The sequence below is a fragment of the Ictidomys tridecemlineatus genome, chromosome 4 (assembly GCF_052094955.1).
Source record: "Ictidomys tridecemlineatus isolate mIctTri1 chromosome 4, mIctTri1.hap1, whole genome shotgun sequence".
NCBI classification, from domain to species: Eukaryota; Metazoa; Chordata; class Mammalia; order Rodentia; family Sciuridae; genus Ictidomys; species Ictidomys tridecemlineatus.
Window position 1 is genome coordinate 191,679,875 of NC_135480.1, and position 15,802 is coordinate 191,695,676.

The window sequence follows — 15,802 nt, forward strand, 5'->3', positions numbered from 1 at the left end:
GGGAGCAACCAACAGAGAGTTACTGGGCAGCAGGACTAGGACTTGGGCAGAGACCAGACAGGCCTGGTGTTATGTCTTCAGGCAGTGAGGGGCTGGCAAGATCATCTCTTGGGAGTGGACACCATGCATCTTCTGGTCCTGGAAAATTTGATGGCACTCCTCTGTGTCTGGGTTCTCCTCCCTCAGTGTGGCCATGCCGAAGATGTCATTGAAGGTTGGGAGAAGTGGCCACTTCCTTCATGCCCCTGATGAAAATGCATGTCCATTCCATTGCATTCATCTCCAAACTCTGAAGGTGATATGAATCTAGAACCTGGAAATAGGCCTTTTTTTTTTCTTTTTGTCTTGGCACAAAGTAAAATAGCTTGTGCAGATTGTTTTTCCTGCATCCTGTAATGGCCCCTGGAATTCTTGAGAGTCTGGGCTGCAGAAGAGCAGGGAAGTATCTGTCCTGGTTTTCTGAGCTGCTCTGGGCAGCCACTGCTCCATCAGGCCAGCTCAGCAGGAGCAGCTCCTCTGAGTAGAGTGTGAGTCACCCTCTGGGCTGGGCAGGAGCCCAGGCTACTGGTTTCCCTTTATGATGACCTAACAGTCCCTGTCTCAGTTTTCCACGCTGCAGGAAGACATCTCCATTCTGTAGGAGGAGTCCTCCTAGGCAGAGAGCACAGGAGGGCGCCTCTATGTTTGCAGTTTTTTTTTTTTTTTCTTCAAGGAGAGTGCAACAATAAGTAACCCCGTGGCTTTCTCGCTGTTGCTGTGCTCAGGTTCTGTGGTTCCTTGTGAGGAACTTGAGTGGTGGAAAGAAAAGTGGAATTTGCTCCTATCGTCAGCATCACTGTCTGAGTTGCGGGGCAGGCTGATGACCATACCGCCATTAGCAGGGTCTTAATTATGTTCACAGCCATCTTCACAGTCCTGAGACGAATGAGTTCTAAATCAAACAGTTCCGGTTTTGTATTTGCATTTAGAGACCAGGTCTCACTGATTGTTTAGTGTCTTGCTGTTGCTGAGGCTCATTTTGAATTCGTGATCCTCCTGCCTCAGCCTCCAGAGCCGTTGGGATTACAGGCGTGCTCCACCACGCCTGGCTAATGCTGCAGTTTTGAAATCACCAACCCTTTCCATGTCTCAGTTTCCTCCTCTGAACCTCTGCTACATCATAGCATTTTTGCAAGGATTAAGTGCGCTTTTTCTGTGGGAAGCGTTTAGAATGGGGACTGGCACACATCAGGAAGTGTTATAAGTGCTGAATGCTACTTTTTTTTTTTTTTTTAAGATTGTCCATCATTTCAGGAGGGTGAATTTGAGGAAGAGGATTCAGGTAGTTTTTCAAAGTGGAAATCTGTGTGCAATTTCATGTTCTTAATCTTCTATCTTACTGTTTTGCAGAGGGATTTGCAATGGTTTCAACAGAAAGCAGAATGGGTCTATTTGGACAAAAATGAAAATGGAGAGCAGTGGAAGGAACTAGAATAAATAGAGGATACCATGGAGCTGATTGGAATAAGTGGTCAGAACGGATTGACCCTTTGATGTATATTTCACTTTCTGATCACAGCATCAGATACAAATATATATATTCATTTTAGAAATAAACTCTTTGGGGCTGCTGTGGGGGCAGCAGACACAGGAGGAATCTATTACAGGGTTCTCTGAAGTACAGATGACTCTCAGTTCCGTTGCTTGTGTCTATATCCTCAGCTTTCCTACGATAGGTCGTTAAGGGTGTGAGCCTTATGCAATTGTCTGGAAGATCTGGGACTTTGCTTTATGCAACTCAAACACCAAAGTAGAGATCATAATGGAAATGAAAAACAAATGTACGTGAGCTGCCTCTCCTATTTTGCAGAGATATTGTGTCGTTTTATATTTGCTTTCCCCTCTCTGTCCCGAAGTAGCCACTTGACAGAGGCACTTGACATGACCTGTCTATTCTTCCTCCCAAATTAACTGAGAGCATTCATATTAGTTCCACCTACTGACCAGCCAGTCAAATGGGTGTTGATCATTTTACTTTGTGGGAAGCATGTTTGTGGGAGCAGGGAGAGACTATTTTCTAGCACCGCTCATCAGGCAGACCCTGTCTGGGACATTCTATACACTTCATTGCCTCCGTTGCAATCATCTGAGGTTGTCATTACTATTTCTGATTTATAGATGAAAAATGTGAGCCTTGGAGGAGCAATGGAACTTGATCAAGGTCACATGCCTATTGCTGTAGCAGAAGTAGGGCAAGGAACACTTGACTGACGGACTCATTCCTTGATTTAGCATATTGCTCTCCTTCTTGCTGTGGACTGCCATCACAAAGAATGCTAAGACACACAGCCGAGCCATCAAATTGGCCAGGACCAGAATATGAATCTTGGTCCACTCCCAAGAATTCTAGGAAATGCTCCCCTCTGCAACACACCCATCGGCTGCTTGGGCAGGCAATTTCCTGGTTGTGTGTTGGATGTGTGTGTTGCCCGACGTCAAGGCTGACTGTTTAAAACATGTGTTACATGATCACAGCCAGCCATCTGGATCCTGTTCAAATGCCCTTGCAGATTGATGGGGAAGGAAAAGGATTAAGTGGTGACTGAGAGGAAGCTGGATGATAACGTCATATCTCTTTTCAGTAAAAATCTCCTTTAGGAAGAAGACCTGGCCTTTGAGCAGGACTCATGTAACTTCCTAAGTGAAGTTTGGGAAGTTTGCCTGAAAGTGATCCTTGCCCTGGAGCTATCTTTTGCAGAAATTACCTTGACCCAGGAGGCAGTGACCTTTTCCAGTAATAGATTAGGGCTGGGGCTGCAGATTTCTTTTCCATTAAGAAGTGTGCTTTAGAAAAATGAGTTAAACTCCGAGGTTTAAGGGTTTTGTCACCTTGTAAGTGTGGCTCTTCCCAGGCATGTCTCTTGGAGGAGGGGGTTTGGCTGTGCAGAGGAACAGGCTACCCTTCTTTTCTATTCTCCCTCTTGTCTTTCTAAGAACCGCACCTGTGCTTCCTGGGGTCTTAGCCCTACGATGCCCTTTGTTTTGTTGCATTTGGAAGCAGGCTGGAGACTGAAAATCCGGAGCGGAAGCACTTTCAATACCTTGCACGCCAAGCAAACTAAACCAGAGGAGCAGAGGGAGTGTGCTTCAGTGCTGGCAGGCCACTGCAGCTCTAATATCAGAGCTACCTCCAAGACATGGGACCCCTGGTATCAGGTGCTCATTATCTCTATGATGGCTTGTTCATTCTCAAGTGACTTTGCTCATTGGAGTTCTCTCTCTCTCTCTCTCTCTTTCCTATTTCTTTTTTTTACAGTGTAGTTTGTTCCCTTACAGATTTCACTACCAGATCCTAGTTCTTCTCTCACTTACCAGTGATACTCTGATCTCTCCTCTTTATGAGGGATCTTCAGAAATTTTGAGGCAGAAGTCATGTCCCTGCTCACTATTCCACTCTCCTCTTTTGGAGGAGAAATGTGTAGAGTTTCTAGTCTTCCCACTGTGCTTGTGGTCTAAACACGCCTCATTCTAAGGGTGGCAACTATATTATTATTAATAAGGCACCTATTAACTGAGGGCCAATCTCTTTCCTACTGGGAATGGTTGTGATCTCTGATTTTTTCTCAGTAACTTGCAGGAAGTTATTATAAGTTGATTTCTTTTTTTACATTGTTAGTGGTCGATGGACATAATACTTTTATTTTTATGTGATACTGAGGGTAGAACCCAGTGCCTCACACATGCCAGGCAAGTTCTCTACCATTGAGTACCACCCAAGCCCATAAGTTGATTTCTTAATAAAGACACCCTAATTCTGTGAATACTGTGTTCCAGCACTATGCATTTGAGATGCAGGATTGGGATGCAGCATTGGAGGTGCAGTGCTTCACAGAGCAGAGCAATCTACGTCCTCGTGAACTTGCAGCCTGCTCTGGAGCTGCCCTAAAGTTTTTCTGAGTCCAAGTCTCTTTTTTGAATTTGAATTAAGCCTTTGGGTAGAGACACCTTTCAAAACATGGCTCTGATACCCACCTGAAGAGGGGCCCAGAGGTTCACGGGCCTTGACCTCCACAGAGTTGGGTCTTCCCAAGCTCCTATGACACATTGGGAACCTAGTCCTCTTCTCCTGTGCTAGCTGCTTAGGAAGGCCTGCTTGCATGGAAATACATCCATAGAAAGCCCAAAGTCTGGGAAGGATTAAGGCCTCGGTGACTCTGGGAGGCAGAGGCACTTACTGAGATGATCTCAAGGGCACACAGGGAGGTGAAGCTGATTCAGTGTTGCTCTTACCACACCTGGGAAGGCCCCTCTTGCCTCCCTCCATCATCTGAGTAAGCATTTTAAGTTAATGAGGGTAAATAAAAAGATGGAGAGGTCAGTTAATTTGCTACTTTCCCACTGATCCTTGAGAAATGATGGTTCTCAGCGTGGCTGGGTGGTAGGACTTCTGCCAAACAGAGAGAATGCTCTCCAAGAAGCCACGTGCAAGGAAAGTCCTTGAAGAAGTTATTGTGGTTGGACATGTGACATTCTGTCTTTGGAATGCCTGCTATTTGTAGTATTTTTTTTTTCCTTTAGTTATCCTGCTGGATCCCTCCATTGGAAGACAATCCATTTCTTGGTAGGAGAGGCTATCTCCAGGAATTCTTGATAGAGCAATTGTTTTTTGCCCATTTCTTTAAATCACACTCTTCATTTGCCTCCTGTTGAGGTAATCATGAGCCTGAGTGGGAACTGAATTCGAATCCACATTGATAACACGGTGTTTTTGGGAAATCACTTTCTCACTGTCTGTTGATATCAGCAATAAAATGATGGTCTGGGAATACAGAATAGATTTGGCACTCAGCAAATCGAATAGACAATCATCGAGGCTCCTTCTGGGTGGGGCCATATATTCAGTAAACAGGTAACAATTGGGAAATGACAGAATAGGCTCTGCTCTGACCTTCAACAGCCCACCACAGACCTGTTCTGGGTGCCGGAGACACAGTGAAGGAGGGAAAATGCAAAGAAAGTTCCTGTTGTCACAGAGCTTGACCTTCAGAAAGTCCACACTTATATAAGCATATCAGGTGGAAATATGCACTATGGACAGAAGAGGGCTGGGCGTGAAGAAGGTGTGTGTGTGTGTGTGTGTGTGTGTGTGTGTGTGTGTGTGCACATGGCTGTGTACACAGTGTGTTAGGTAGGATGGCAAGGAAGCGCTCACTAAGATGATGCTATTGGAAGATGCCTGCATGGAGAAAGAGCCTTCCAGACAAACTGTTGGCAGTTGGCAGTGTAGTGTGTCTGCTGGGTTTGAAGGGCAGCAGGGAGCCAGTGCACCTGGAGCAACCTGACAGGGGTGAAGGTCAGAGAATCAAGCATGGCTTCAAATTCTCTGTGATAGGCGGGTTTTACTTCGAATCAGAGGGCAAGCATTGGAGGGCTGGAGTAGTGACGTTTTGTCCAACAAATTGGTTTTCAGCACTGTGGGGTGCAGACTGCTTAAGGGGCAAGTGTAGAAGACCCAGGGTCCTTGACCTCATTCACAGTGTTGCTCAAGAAGCTCAATATAATCTGCAGGGATCGGCATCCAAACTGGGCTTTCAGACAAGAGAAAGCCAACAGCCATAGGAATAGTGACGGCATCAGGAACGAGTCTCATTTTTCACCGTGTGACTCTGCTTGTCAGGTGAGGGTAGGGAAGGAGAATAGAAGTGTTGTTGCTGAGGGTTCAGTGACTGAGTTGGTTGAAGGTACAAGTTCAGGACAAGAGAAAATACGTGAGTTTGGCATTCAAACTCATCCAGAAAGACCATTGAATAAAAATAAATGAGAACTGAGTTGTGAATACAATGGAGGCACCCAACAGGTTGGAGAAGGGTGCAGATCCTTGCTAGAGGTCCTTGTGGAATTGGAGTGGAGACTGGATGTTGGGTAAAAACACTCCCTCCCTGTGTCTCACGTTCCTGTCCTCCTTTAGTATACATCTGCAAGAGGTGACAAGCAGGAGGGTTTTGTGCAGCAGAAGCGGATCAAGAACAGAAGTGATTATCTGTTAACTTCCAGGAGGGCTGGAGCCTTTCATGGAGAGAAGTTGCTTTCCCAAAGGTGCCTGTGGGTCTGGGAGCCCAGTTGGCAGGAGCCCCATCCACATCAACACATCTACAAGGACCTGCAGCTACTGGTGCCCTCCTAACACCGGGAGGAGGCTGCCATCTGCTGGTCGATGTAAGTATTTATCCAGATGCTCCCCCTGTCTTTGAATTTTGTCAAATGCATTTTCTCCAGGCCAAGCACTGTCTTTTGTTCTAAGTTATCAAAAATCCTCACTGTTCACTCCAATGAGTGAAATATCAAGTGACTAGTCCAAGATGACTCAGTAATTGGAAAACCTGGGATGCAAGCTTGACTCTCCCCACAAGATGATTGCTTTAAGAAGTTGTTATGTTGGCTTGCACCGGGCTTGCCAACTGTGAAGTGTGATAAGGAAATCAGCAAGGGCCAGGTGTTCCGGGTGGAGAAAGGAATAGGACTGCGGAAGGACGCTCCTCAACGCTCTGCTGCTTAAGGGGTCAGAAGACCAGGTTTGGGTCCTAGCTCTGGCGCTCAGAGGCCGGGAAAGCTTGGGAGGAGGGGGGAGAGTCATTTCTCTGTCCTGAGTCATATATTTTCAACCTATAGTTGCAAATGTGCTGGGGAAAGGCGGCACTACCTATTTTTGAGTGTGTGTGCATGTGTTCCTGTAAATCCCTGAACTCTATTTTCCAGTCCAGGTGGGACTGAAGTGATTCTCAACAAAACCACTCCCTGTTTCTTTTCCAGAAAGCGAATTCCTTTGTGGGGCTCCTTGGGGAAGGAGGAGGAGTGGGGGACTGAGCCCTCTGCTGGCCACTGATATGCTGCACCGGCCCACACCCTGCAGTGTGCACAGAGGCTGCACTTCCTGGGAGGCAGGAGGATGCGGGTGGATATGTAGATGCCTTCCTAGTAAGGGAGAGAGATTTTCAGACAGCTGTGTTGATTAGGCCCCTCCCGGCTTCCTTACTTCCAGCCACTGTTGGTTGTGCTCAGGGGACACCAAGCCCTCTGGGCAAGAACCTACCACTCCCCCCTCCCCCATGCTTCCCGCTGCCTTTGCTCTTCCTATCCAGGATAGGCCTCACCTTGGCATTGCCACCAGGCCTCCTGCTAAGCACAGCGACCTTCAGGAACCCTCCCCGATTCTACATTGCATCCTAACCCATACTGTACCAAGGAATGATGCCTAGTGCCCCAGGACCTTGCTGTCTCCCAGCTCCCAGAGTCAGCAGGACTCGAGTTCCCACATTTCTAACGAGGCTGGCCTAATTGAAACTGGCACTCATGCCAAGGGAAAAATCCCCGGTAGGAATTGAGGACGGCCCAGGAATGGGAGTGGGGACCTGAAGGAGCTCTTGGGGGTCCCCAGTCCTATGAGCTTTACCTTCTAAACATCCCTCAGAAGCACAGGCTTCCCCTCCAGGTCACCTTCTGCTGAGCATCATCACCGTTCAGCTGGGCCCCTGGGATGACCTCCCCCTGGGTCTCCCTTTATTGTACCTCCCAGAAGAAATCCATACTGCAGCAAAAAGATGGTTATAAAAAAGAACAGTTATGACACACTCCTCTGCTAAAGCTCCCTCGTAGTTTTCCATTGCATTTAAGAAAACAGATCAAAACCTTATTCTGGACCAGACAGACCCACATGGCAGGATCCTGCTGCCCTTGCAGCTGCACCTACCCAGCCTGGGTCCTGGCCTTCTCTCCACACAGCCAGCCAGCCGTGGGCCTCTAGAGTGCTCTGTCCCCTGCCTTCTGACGCCCCTCTTCCTCCACCCAGTTAACTCCTCCTTGTTTAGCTCTTGATTCAAATGCCCTGATGCTCTTTCCTTGGGGGAAACCTTTCCCATCAGGACCCCATTAGTTTTGCATTTGCTTCTAAAACATTTGCCCGTCTGATCCTGTGGCAGTTGCCAGCCTCGTCGTCCTGCATGGATGCCCCACAGAGGCCAGGACGGGGGCTATTTTGTTCACTTAGTGCTGGGCTTATCTGGAAGCAGGTGTTGCCCAATACTGTTTTTTATTTTTATTTTTTTGCAGGAGGGGAGAAGTACTAGGGATTGAACTCGAGGGCACTCAGCCACTGAGCCACAACTCCAGCCCTATTTTGTATTTTATTCAGAGACAGGGTCTCCCTGAGTTGCTTAGGGCCTCGCTAAATTGCTGAGACTGGCTTTGAACTCGTGATCCTCCTGCCTCAGCCTCCAGAGCCTCTGGGATTGCAGGTGTGTGCCACCATGATCAGCCCGACACTGGCTTTTAAATGAAAAGAGAAGTGATAATCTTGGGAGAAGAGGCCCAGTCGGCACAGCCCCCAAGGAGCCCTGGGTTCTCTGGGGCTGGTGTGGGGGAAATGGGAACAGTGTGAGTGAGGCAGCCGAGAAGGGGAAGGTGGGATGGCAGTCTCAAAGGCCTGGCCAGGGAGGGCATGCTGGACAGCCTTCAGGCCCTAGGAGGCTGGGGAGGAGAAACCTGCAGAGTTCTTGCTTCTCTGGAGGCAGACTTGTCTGCTCCACTGGGTGGGGAGCAGGGCGCCCTAGGGTCATATCACAGTTCACTGCCAACTTGCTGTGGACCTGGGGCAATATCTATCTCTTCTCTGGGTGCTGTTTTCCCTGCTTTAAAATAAGAGAGATGCTGGTTCAATGCAGGCTGTCTTCCTGGACCGTATCTTTGGTTGCTCCCTGTCTTTCTCTGGCTACTCTGTTTTACCATTGCCATGTGCCCCCAGCTCTGGCACCCCAGCCCCTTCCCCTCCACCTGATCCTGTTTCTCATGGCACTGACTCCCTGTTCACATGCCATTTAATTGGCTCATATATTATACTCATTTTTCCTTGATAGAACGTAAGGTCTGTGATTGGCAGGGACCCTTCTTTCTTCACGGAAGAACCCCCCCACCCCCACGTGAGAAGTGCTTGGCAAACATTTGTTAAATGAAGAAGTGCTGTTCTCAATCTACTGTGGCTTGTTGAGATAAGTAAGGAACCTCACTTCACAGAACTTGGATTTCGGATTCAGGCAACCTGGCTTTGAATCTTGGTCTGACACCAGTTGTGTGATTGTTGGGGACACCTGCAGCCTTGGAGGCTTAGTTGCCTATGGGAAAATGGAGTCATCTTAGCTACTTAATGTCTACTGTGATGGTGAAATGACTTTGAGTATTTCAAGTGCCGAGCACAGGGCTTGCTCCACAGGAAAGTCGGTACAAGTGAGGGGATCATGGTCCAGGGAAGGAGGGTGCCCGACTGCGAGCATCAAAAGTCATCTGGGATTACTTGAGCAGAAAAGGAATCTTCTGGAAGGATCTCAGGAAGCTCATAAAATTGGTGGGGAAATTTGGAGAAAAGGCTCCGAAGACTCTCAGGAACCAGAGGAGGCCAGGTAGGAGGACTCGTCAGCCAGTATTCTGCAGTCACTGCTGGGATGGTTGTCACCATTAGAGGCAGACCCCCTTATCCTGCCATAAATACTTGTCACAGAGGACACTAACAGATGGCCTCTTGACACAGGGGGAAGCCAGTCTCAGAGGCTTTTTGCTTTGTATTCCTTGCTCCAAGTTCAAAGTCCCAAATCCCTCTATGGGTATGTGGCTGGCAAAGCCCAAGTTATGTGCCATGTCCTGACTACCAGTGGGAGGAAAGAGTGTCTTCCCTGTGGCCCTCATGGTGGAAGGGAGAGTCCTCGTCCACTGGGAAACTCTCTAGAGCAAGACAAGAATCTAGATGCTATGAAGCCATTAAACGATAAATGGCCTCTTTGGGAGCCAGACCCAGATAGGACTAGTAATGGGTAAGAAAAGTGGGGGTTATAATGGGGCTACCAAGTGCCTGGGTGGTCCTGATAGCAGGCCAGCTTTTGGCATCCCTGGGAAGAGTTTGAGGGACTACTTTCAAAGGTGTGGACAGGACAGAGGGAAACCTCAAGGGCCAGCACAGTTGCCAGGTCTAGCAGCAGCTGAGGTGCCATGACGTCCCCAGGCCTGAAGGAGTAAGGGTTGGGCACAGTGGTCTGACACCCAGAGAGAGACAGAAAGAGGGGTCTGAGGACAGTCAATTGGCTGTGAGCCCTTACGGGGAAAGCCGCCAGCCCACAGAGATGCTAGAGATGGAGGTGGAAAATAAGGACCTAGAGTCTCCCCCCACCCAGTCTCCTCCCTCCAATGTCTTGCTGGTGCCTCCTACATTTTACCCAACTAGAAGTTGGAGGGCCAATAATATAATTTGTATCAGTGGCTTTGAAGGGAGAGAGCAGGGACAAGGGGGGAAAGCAGGTGGTGGAGGCGCAGAGGACAGCCTGAACAAGTTGGAAATGAACTCTTAGTGGAGACTCCTGACTGCTTCGTGGGGTGGCATCGGGCCTGGACCTTGAGGGCGGAGTTGAATTTCAAGAGACTTTTTAGAATTGGAGGCAGTTTCCTGAATGAGCCTCAGAGTCAGACACTAAAGGAGTGTTAAGCAATGGTGAGCTTTGCATGCTGGGACCTCACACGCGTGTGCCTGCCTGGTCCCCATTTGGGGCATCTACCACCTTCCTGAGGCCACAGTTAAGGACTCCTGCTTGACGTGGCTTCTTTGCCAATCATAATTGATTCTTGCGTGGCTTCTGGGGATTGCCTTAGCAGCACAGGTATGTCCACGGTTCTGGAGATGGGGTAGGATTTGGGCTTCGATACTCCCAAGTCAGCAGCCCCTGGAGAGTTAAGCCTCCCTCTTGGGGCCTGTGCAAGGGAGCCCGTGTGTTTGGGTTTGTGCATTCAGAAGAGCGTTGCTATGGCTGAGTCGCAGGCAACAGGTCTTGTGATCTGGAACAGCAAATTGTGTATATAACATGACGGCATTTATTAAAGCAAGATAAACTCAGCGGCGGAGGATCTGGCTGGAGCTATAAATTCCTCTGATCTCCACTTCTGAGACATCACATTCCATTTGAATGAGGCCTATCAGCCCAAATGCTTTCATGAAATAAGTCAATTTGCTGAAAACCTCTAAGAAACTGAACTGCAACTTCCTCCTCCTTTGTTTTAAAATCGCTGTGCAGCGTGGCTGTAACTCACACGACACCGCTCGATGTCAATGACCCACGGGGCTGTCATGGGCTCTGCGTGCCCTTCACTAGCATTGTCCAGGCCCAGGTTGGACACCCTCGGCTCTTCCTCTTAGGGGGCTTAGGTGAAGAAGGGAAGGAGACAGACATTCTTTCTAGATCCAGGAATTCAGAGATGTAAATGCCAAATGAAGGAGGCAAACAAAATGCCCCCTCACTTCAACTTGAGACTTACCCCTTGGCACGCGATGGCCCACGGTGAGAGGGATTTTCACAAGAGGCCTGGAGGAGAGCAAGGGCATGGAGCCCAGAAGGCCTGGGTTTAAATCCCGGCTCCATTATGAACTGGGCAAACAGCTACAGCCTAGGCATTGTATCTCTCTATCCTTAGGCCATCCCATATAAAGTGACAATCAAGATTGCCAACACTTACTAGCACTTAATATACATCAAGCACCATGCTGAGAGCCTCCTATGGATGACATAATGTATCCCTCACAGAAATCCTATGAAATAAGAAGCAGGAGTATCTGAACTTTACGGAAGAGGAAAGTGAGGCTGAGAGAGGTTAGGGACCCTGGGAACCATGGGGTTGAGGCAGTTGGGGACTTTAACCCTTGTGTAAGAACAATTCTAAGTGCATGGACTTCTTAGAATTCCTAGGTTGCATTAGGAAGTGGGTGGAAGAGCATTTTTTAAATCATAAACTACTAGTCGTGGAAATGCTGATACTGAAAATCTTCGGTCGTTATTTTTCCCAACTTGTCCAAGAGCTTTCCTCCCTCTCATCCACGGGTTTGCTTTTTCTCTTCCCTCCCACTTAACCACCACCTCTGTACCTATCCTTTCCAACATTCCTCCCTTGGTTCAAAAACAACAACTTTGTGGAATTCAGAGTCAAGGAGAAAAAAAAGCAAAGTCACAGCCCAACTCAAAAGTACTTGTGCTTTTATTAAAAAAAAATACAACCAGGTACTGTCCGGATGTGTTTGGAAAAGGGGGAATCTCTTTATAAATCCTTAGTTTTCATCATCACCATTATTATTATATTAATAATATTAATCCTCTCCTTGAAATGGGAAACAGTATTGCTTTTCTGGTTTCGGCTGGATGAAATGTAAAAAGGAAAATAAAGGGGGGTGTGGGGGGGACAATTTCCAATGACACACATTTTCTCTTTCCTAACAAAAATAATGATAATTAATTATACAGCTTTGTGTAAAATATGACTGGTTCTAAAACAAACTACCACTGTACAGCCTACCCCACTCCCGTTCCCAGAGCCCCCCAAGAGAAGTAAAACCAGGGTGTTGTTGCCACTGGAAGATTTTCGCTGAATTGAACCACAAAGCGGAGACCTGTTGCAGACTGTCGTCTTTGGTGCGGAGGAAGTCATCGCAGAGTGGGGAAGGCCAGTTTCTCTGTGATCTGTGGTCAGGGTCAGCTTGACTCTTGCCAGATGCCCAGGCGTGCTTGATGGTTGGATGGTTGTTTTGGTGCTTTGGTAAAATCCTTTCCTTTCTCTGGGCCCTACTCCTCTCTCACCCAGTTGTCCTTGGAATTCAAGCCCGTTTGCGCCTGCCTTCGAGGTTTCGGAAGTTGCTGGGTCTCAGCTTCATCTCAGCAAACTGGATTGAATATTCGTGGCCTTTCCAGTGGAACCAGTTAACACCCTGTGAAAAAAGAGAAGGACCCCAGGTCGGTCTCCATTGACACGTTCTTGCTGTTTAGTTGTTCAGACAAAAAGAGTTGCTTTGACTCAACCGTTTGGCACCTCACAGCTGACTCTTGTGTATCTCTCTGTTGGTCTGTGTTGTGCAACCTTTAAAGGGACTGGCCAAATGGGACCCAATTCTTCACTCAACCTGGGTTTGCATTGAGTCCGCCATTTTGGAAAAAAGAAAGTCTAGCAAATGATACTTGGCCATTCTTAGGGTAGGTTCTGCAGGAATTCAGGTAATGACTGGAGGTTACGGAAGTGAGAGGCTGGGTGTAGGGAGTGAGTGTGTGTGTGTGTGTGTGAGAGAGAGTGTGTGTGTGTGTGTGTGTGTGTGACTGATAGGAATCTTGTGAAGAATTTTAAAAGAGGTTTGGTGTGGAATAGCAGCAAGAGCATATGAGGAACACAAGATTTGCAACCCAACAGACAAGGTTAAATATTAGTTCTCTCACTTAAGAAATAATGGTCTTGAATAAGTTTGTCAAAACTTTCTGGACTTCAGTTTCACTACCTTTTTTTTTTCTTTCTATCTTAAGACCTAATGATATCAACCTTGGAAAACGAAGAGTTTGTACAGATGCTATCACATGGGTGAGCACTTTGTGGCGGCTCAGTGAATATAACTTCTTTAATCTCAAGGAAGGAGAAATATACTTGGAAATTTTGGCCAAAACTTTTTCTACAAGAAAAAACTACAATTGTGACTGGGCTTCCTGGTTCCACGTATGAATTTGCAGTGGGGATTCTTGATGGCCGTGTCTGCCCACCAAGTGCATGTGGCCCGTTGCCCCCACGTGTGGGAAGCTGAGTAACCTCAGCTTCAGCAGGACTCCTGGAGCCTCCACACCAGCTGACCTCTCTCCTCTATAAGCTGCACAGAGCTGTAGGGAACAGGTTCCTGGTCAAGTTAATGGCTGGTGAAATGAAGGAAAGAAATAGACACATTATTAGTTTCTAAATTTTTGGCCTTTACCCAGATGGGTGAGCTGAATCTGATAGGGAGCTGGGATTTAAGAACAGCTGGTTCATTTCACAGGCAAATGTGCAGGAATGGCTCAGGTACCCAGGGGCACTGCAGCCTGACAGCCTGGTCCATCGGCTGCCCTCCTCTGCCCTTGTTCTTTCCTCTGATAGAAGTTCAGGGCTGGAAGCCAGGTCCTCCTGGGGTTGTGGTGGAGACCGAACCCAGAGAGGGAAAGAAAGTTCACAGGGAAACACAGCAGCCAGAGCCGGGACTCAACTCTCTGTGACCTTTGTGTCCTCCTGTCATCTCTTCTAACCTTGCGGAATGGGATGGTAGAGGAAGTTTTCTTTTCTGACATGGAGCATTTTTTGTCTGTTTTGTTTTCAGGACTTTGTATCACCCTGGCATTAGGGGCCCTGGTGACAAAAAAGAGGAGAATGCTTAGAGCAAGTGGCACTGAAGCACCATAGGATGAGATGGAAAGAACCCAGTGTTAAGAGGTGTCCTTCGAACTCACCTTCCTCCTGACACAGGCATGAAAAAAATCTCATCCTGATTCCTTTGGAGAGTGTCAAGTAGAAAAGCCCATGAGATAGAGAAGGTGAGAGTGCTTAGAAAAGTGCCAGAAGTTATGTCAAGGTAAGATCTACACGTAAGGTCACAGGTGTCACTTGTGAGCAGTCAACTGAGGCCCAAAGACAGGCACCAAAATCACTGGTCATGGAGAGGAATAGCCCACAATCCCTGATGCATGTCAGGAACCAATCTCGGAGGCCACTTAAAAAATATCCCAAATCAAGAACTAAAGTACAAATAAGAAAAAGCTGGATGTAGCATCCCACCTGGGATCATCGACTCTGATCCCTGGGGTTGCGCTGTGTCATTTGGATAACTGCATTTCTGCAAAGTCCCTGGGATCCCAAGAGCAGACCTGGTGGGAATCCTGGTTGCCAGGGATCAGTGTGGACTATGAGACAAGAGCGCCCATCTCTCCTCCCTGGGGTGGGGCCAGCCTCGGAGAAGGGGCCAGGGCAGGGGCTGGTCTTGATAAAGAAGGGGGTGTCGCGAGGTGTTCCCTTTTCAGGTGCACACTGGTGTAGGCAGGGCCCCGGGGAAGGGAGATGCCTGAACTGGGTTTGCTCACCTGTTTCTAAAGGGGATCTCAAAAACCTGTGATTGCAGAAGTCGTGCTAGAGCTGTGTGTGGTGTAGGGGGAAAGCTAGGGGCTGGAAGTAGGGAGACTTGGATCATTTCCATTCCATGATTTTGGGAAAGTCACCTTTCTTGGTGCCTTGGTTCCTTCATAAAGTACAAGGACTCAAAGGCTGTGACTTCACCCCAAGGTGTCCCTGAGGTTCTGAAGGTGACTCTGGGATGGGCTCTGCAGGATCTATGTCATCCTGCTTCACCTAGATGGTCTTCACTTTCACTGGCTTTACTTTTGGGGTTTAGACAGAGGTTGTGTCAGAGGAGAGCTTTCTAAGTTTGAGACTCGTCTGGCCAGTGGTTCTGCTTGGGATCTTCAGGGGCTAACGTGCAGGTTCTATTGAGCTGGCTGGCCATGTCACTGAGATCTCTTACTGTGTTGGGGACAAGCAGAAAGCATGTGGTCGTGTCTTTGAGGCTGTGACCCCTGGTCCCAGCCAGGATGGAGGGCCTGACCTGTGCTGTGTCCCTCCCGGGCCCTGACAGCTCTGCAGTCCACTCACCTGACTGTGGTTATTGTCCCCATATCTTCCCATCAGGTTGACACGGTGACAGTTCTTATACCAGAAAGCCCCTTTGTAGGACAGGGCGCAGTTGGTGATGGCAGAGTCTGTGTCCTTGTCAAAGGTGGAGAAGGATCTGCCGTTGTGATAGGCCATGGAGTCACCTGAGCGGGAGGAAAAATAGGCCCCTGAGGAATGCCGGCCGGCGTTTCCCTTCTGCTGTGAAGCGCAGACTCAGAGGTGACCCTCAGAAGGCCTGGTGTAGGGTGGCCTTAAACCTCGGCCCCAGGGAAGGTGGGAATGCACGGCCCCTGAGTGT

At 48.3% G+C, this 15,802-nt stretch overlaps 1 protein-coding gene across 12 annotated transcripts in view; it reads right to left on the reverse strand.

Annotated features, from left to right (window-relative positions):
• Positions 1-12,021: 12,021 nt before the first annotated feature.
• Tnc (tenascin C) overlaps positions 12,022-15,802 on the reverse strand; it is an 84,384-nt gene continuing 80,603 nt past the window's right edge. For all 12 annotated transcript variants that reach the window (XM_078048061.1, XM_078048059.1, XM_078048062.1 and 9 more), the window contains 2 exons: positions 15,484-15,647; positions 12,022-12,763 (listed from right to left, as the gene is read on the reverse strand). In XM_078048061.1, the coding sequence (XP_077904187.1) occupies positions 12,653-12,763; positions 15,484-15,647 (275 nt within the window). In that variant the 3' untranslated portion in view covers positions 12,022-12,652. The remainder of the gene's footprint in view (positions 12,764-15,483; positions 15,648-15,802) is intronic.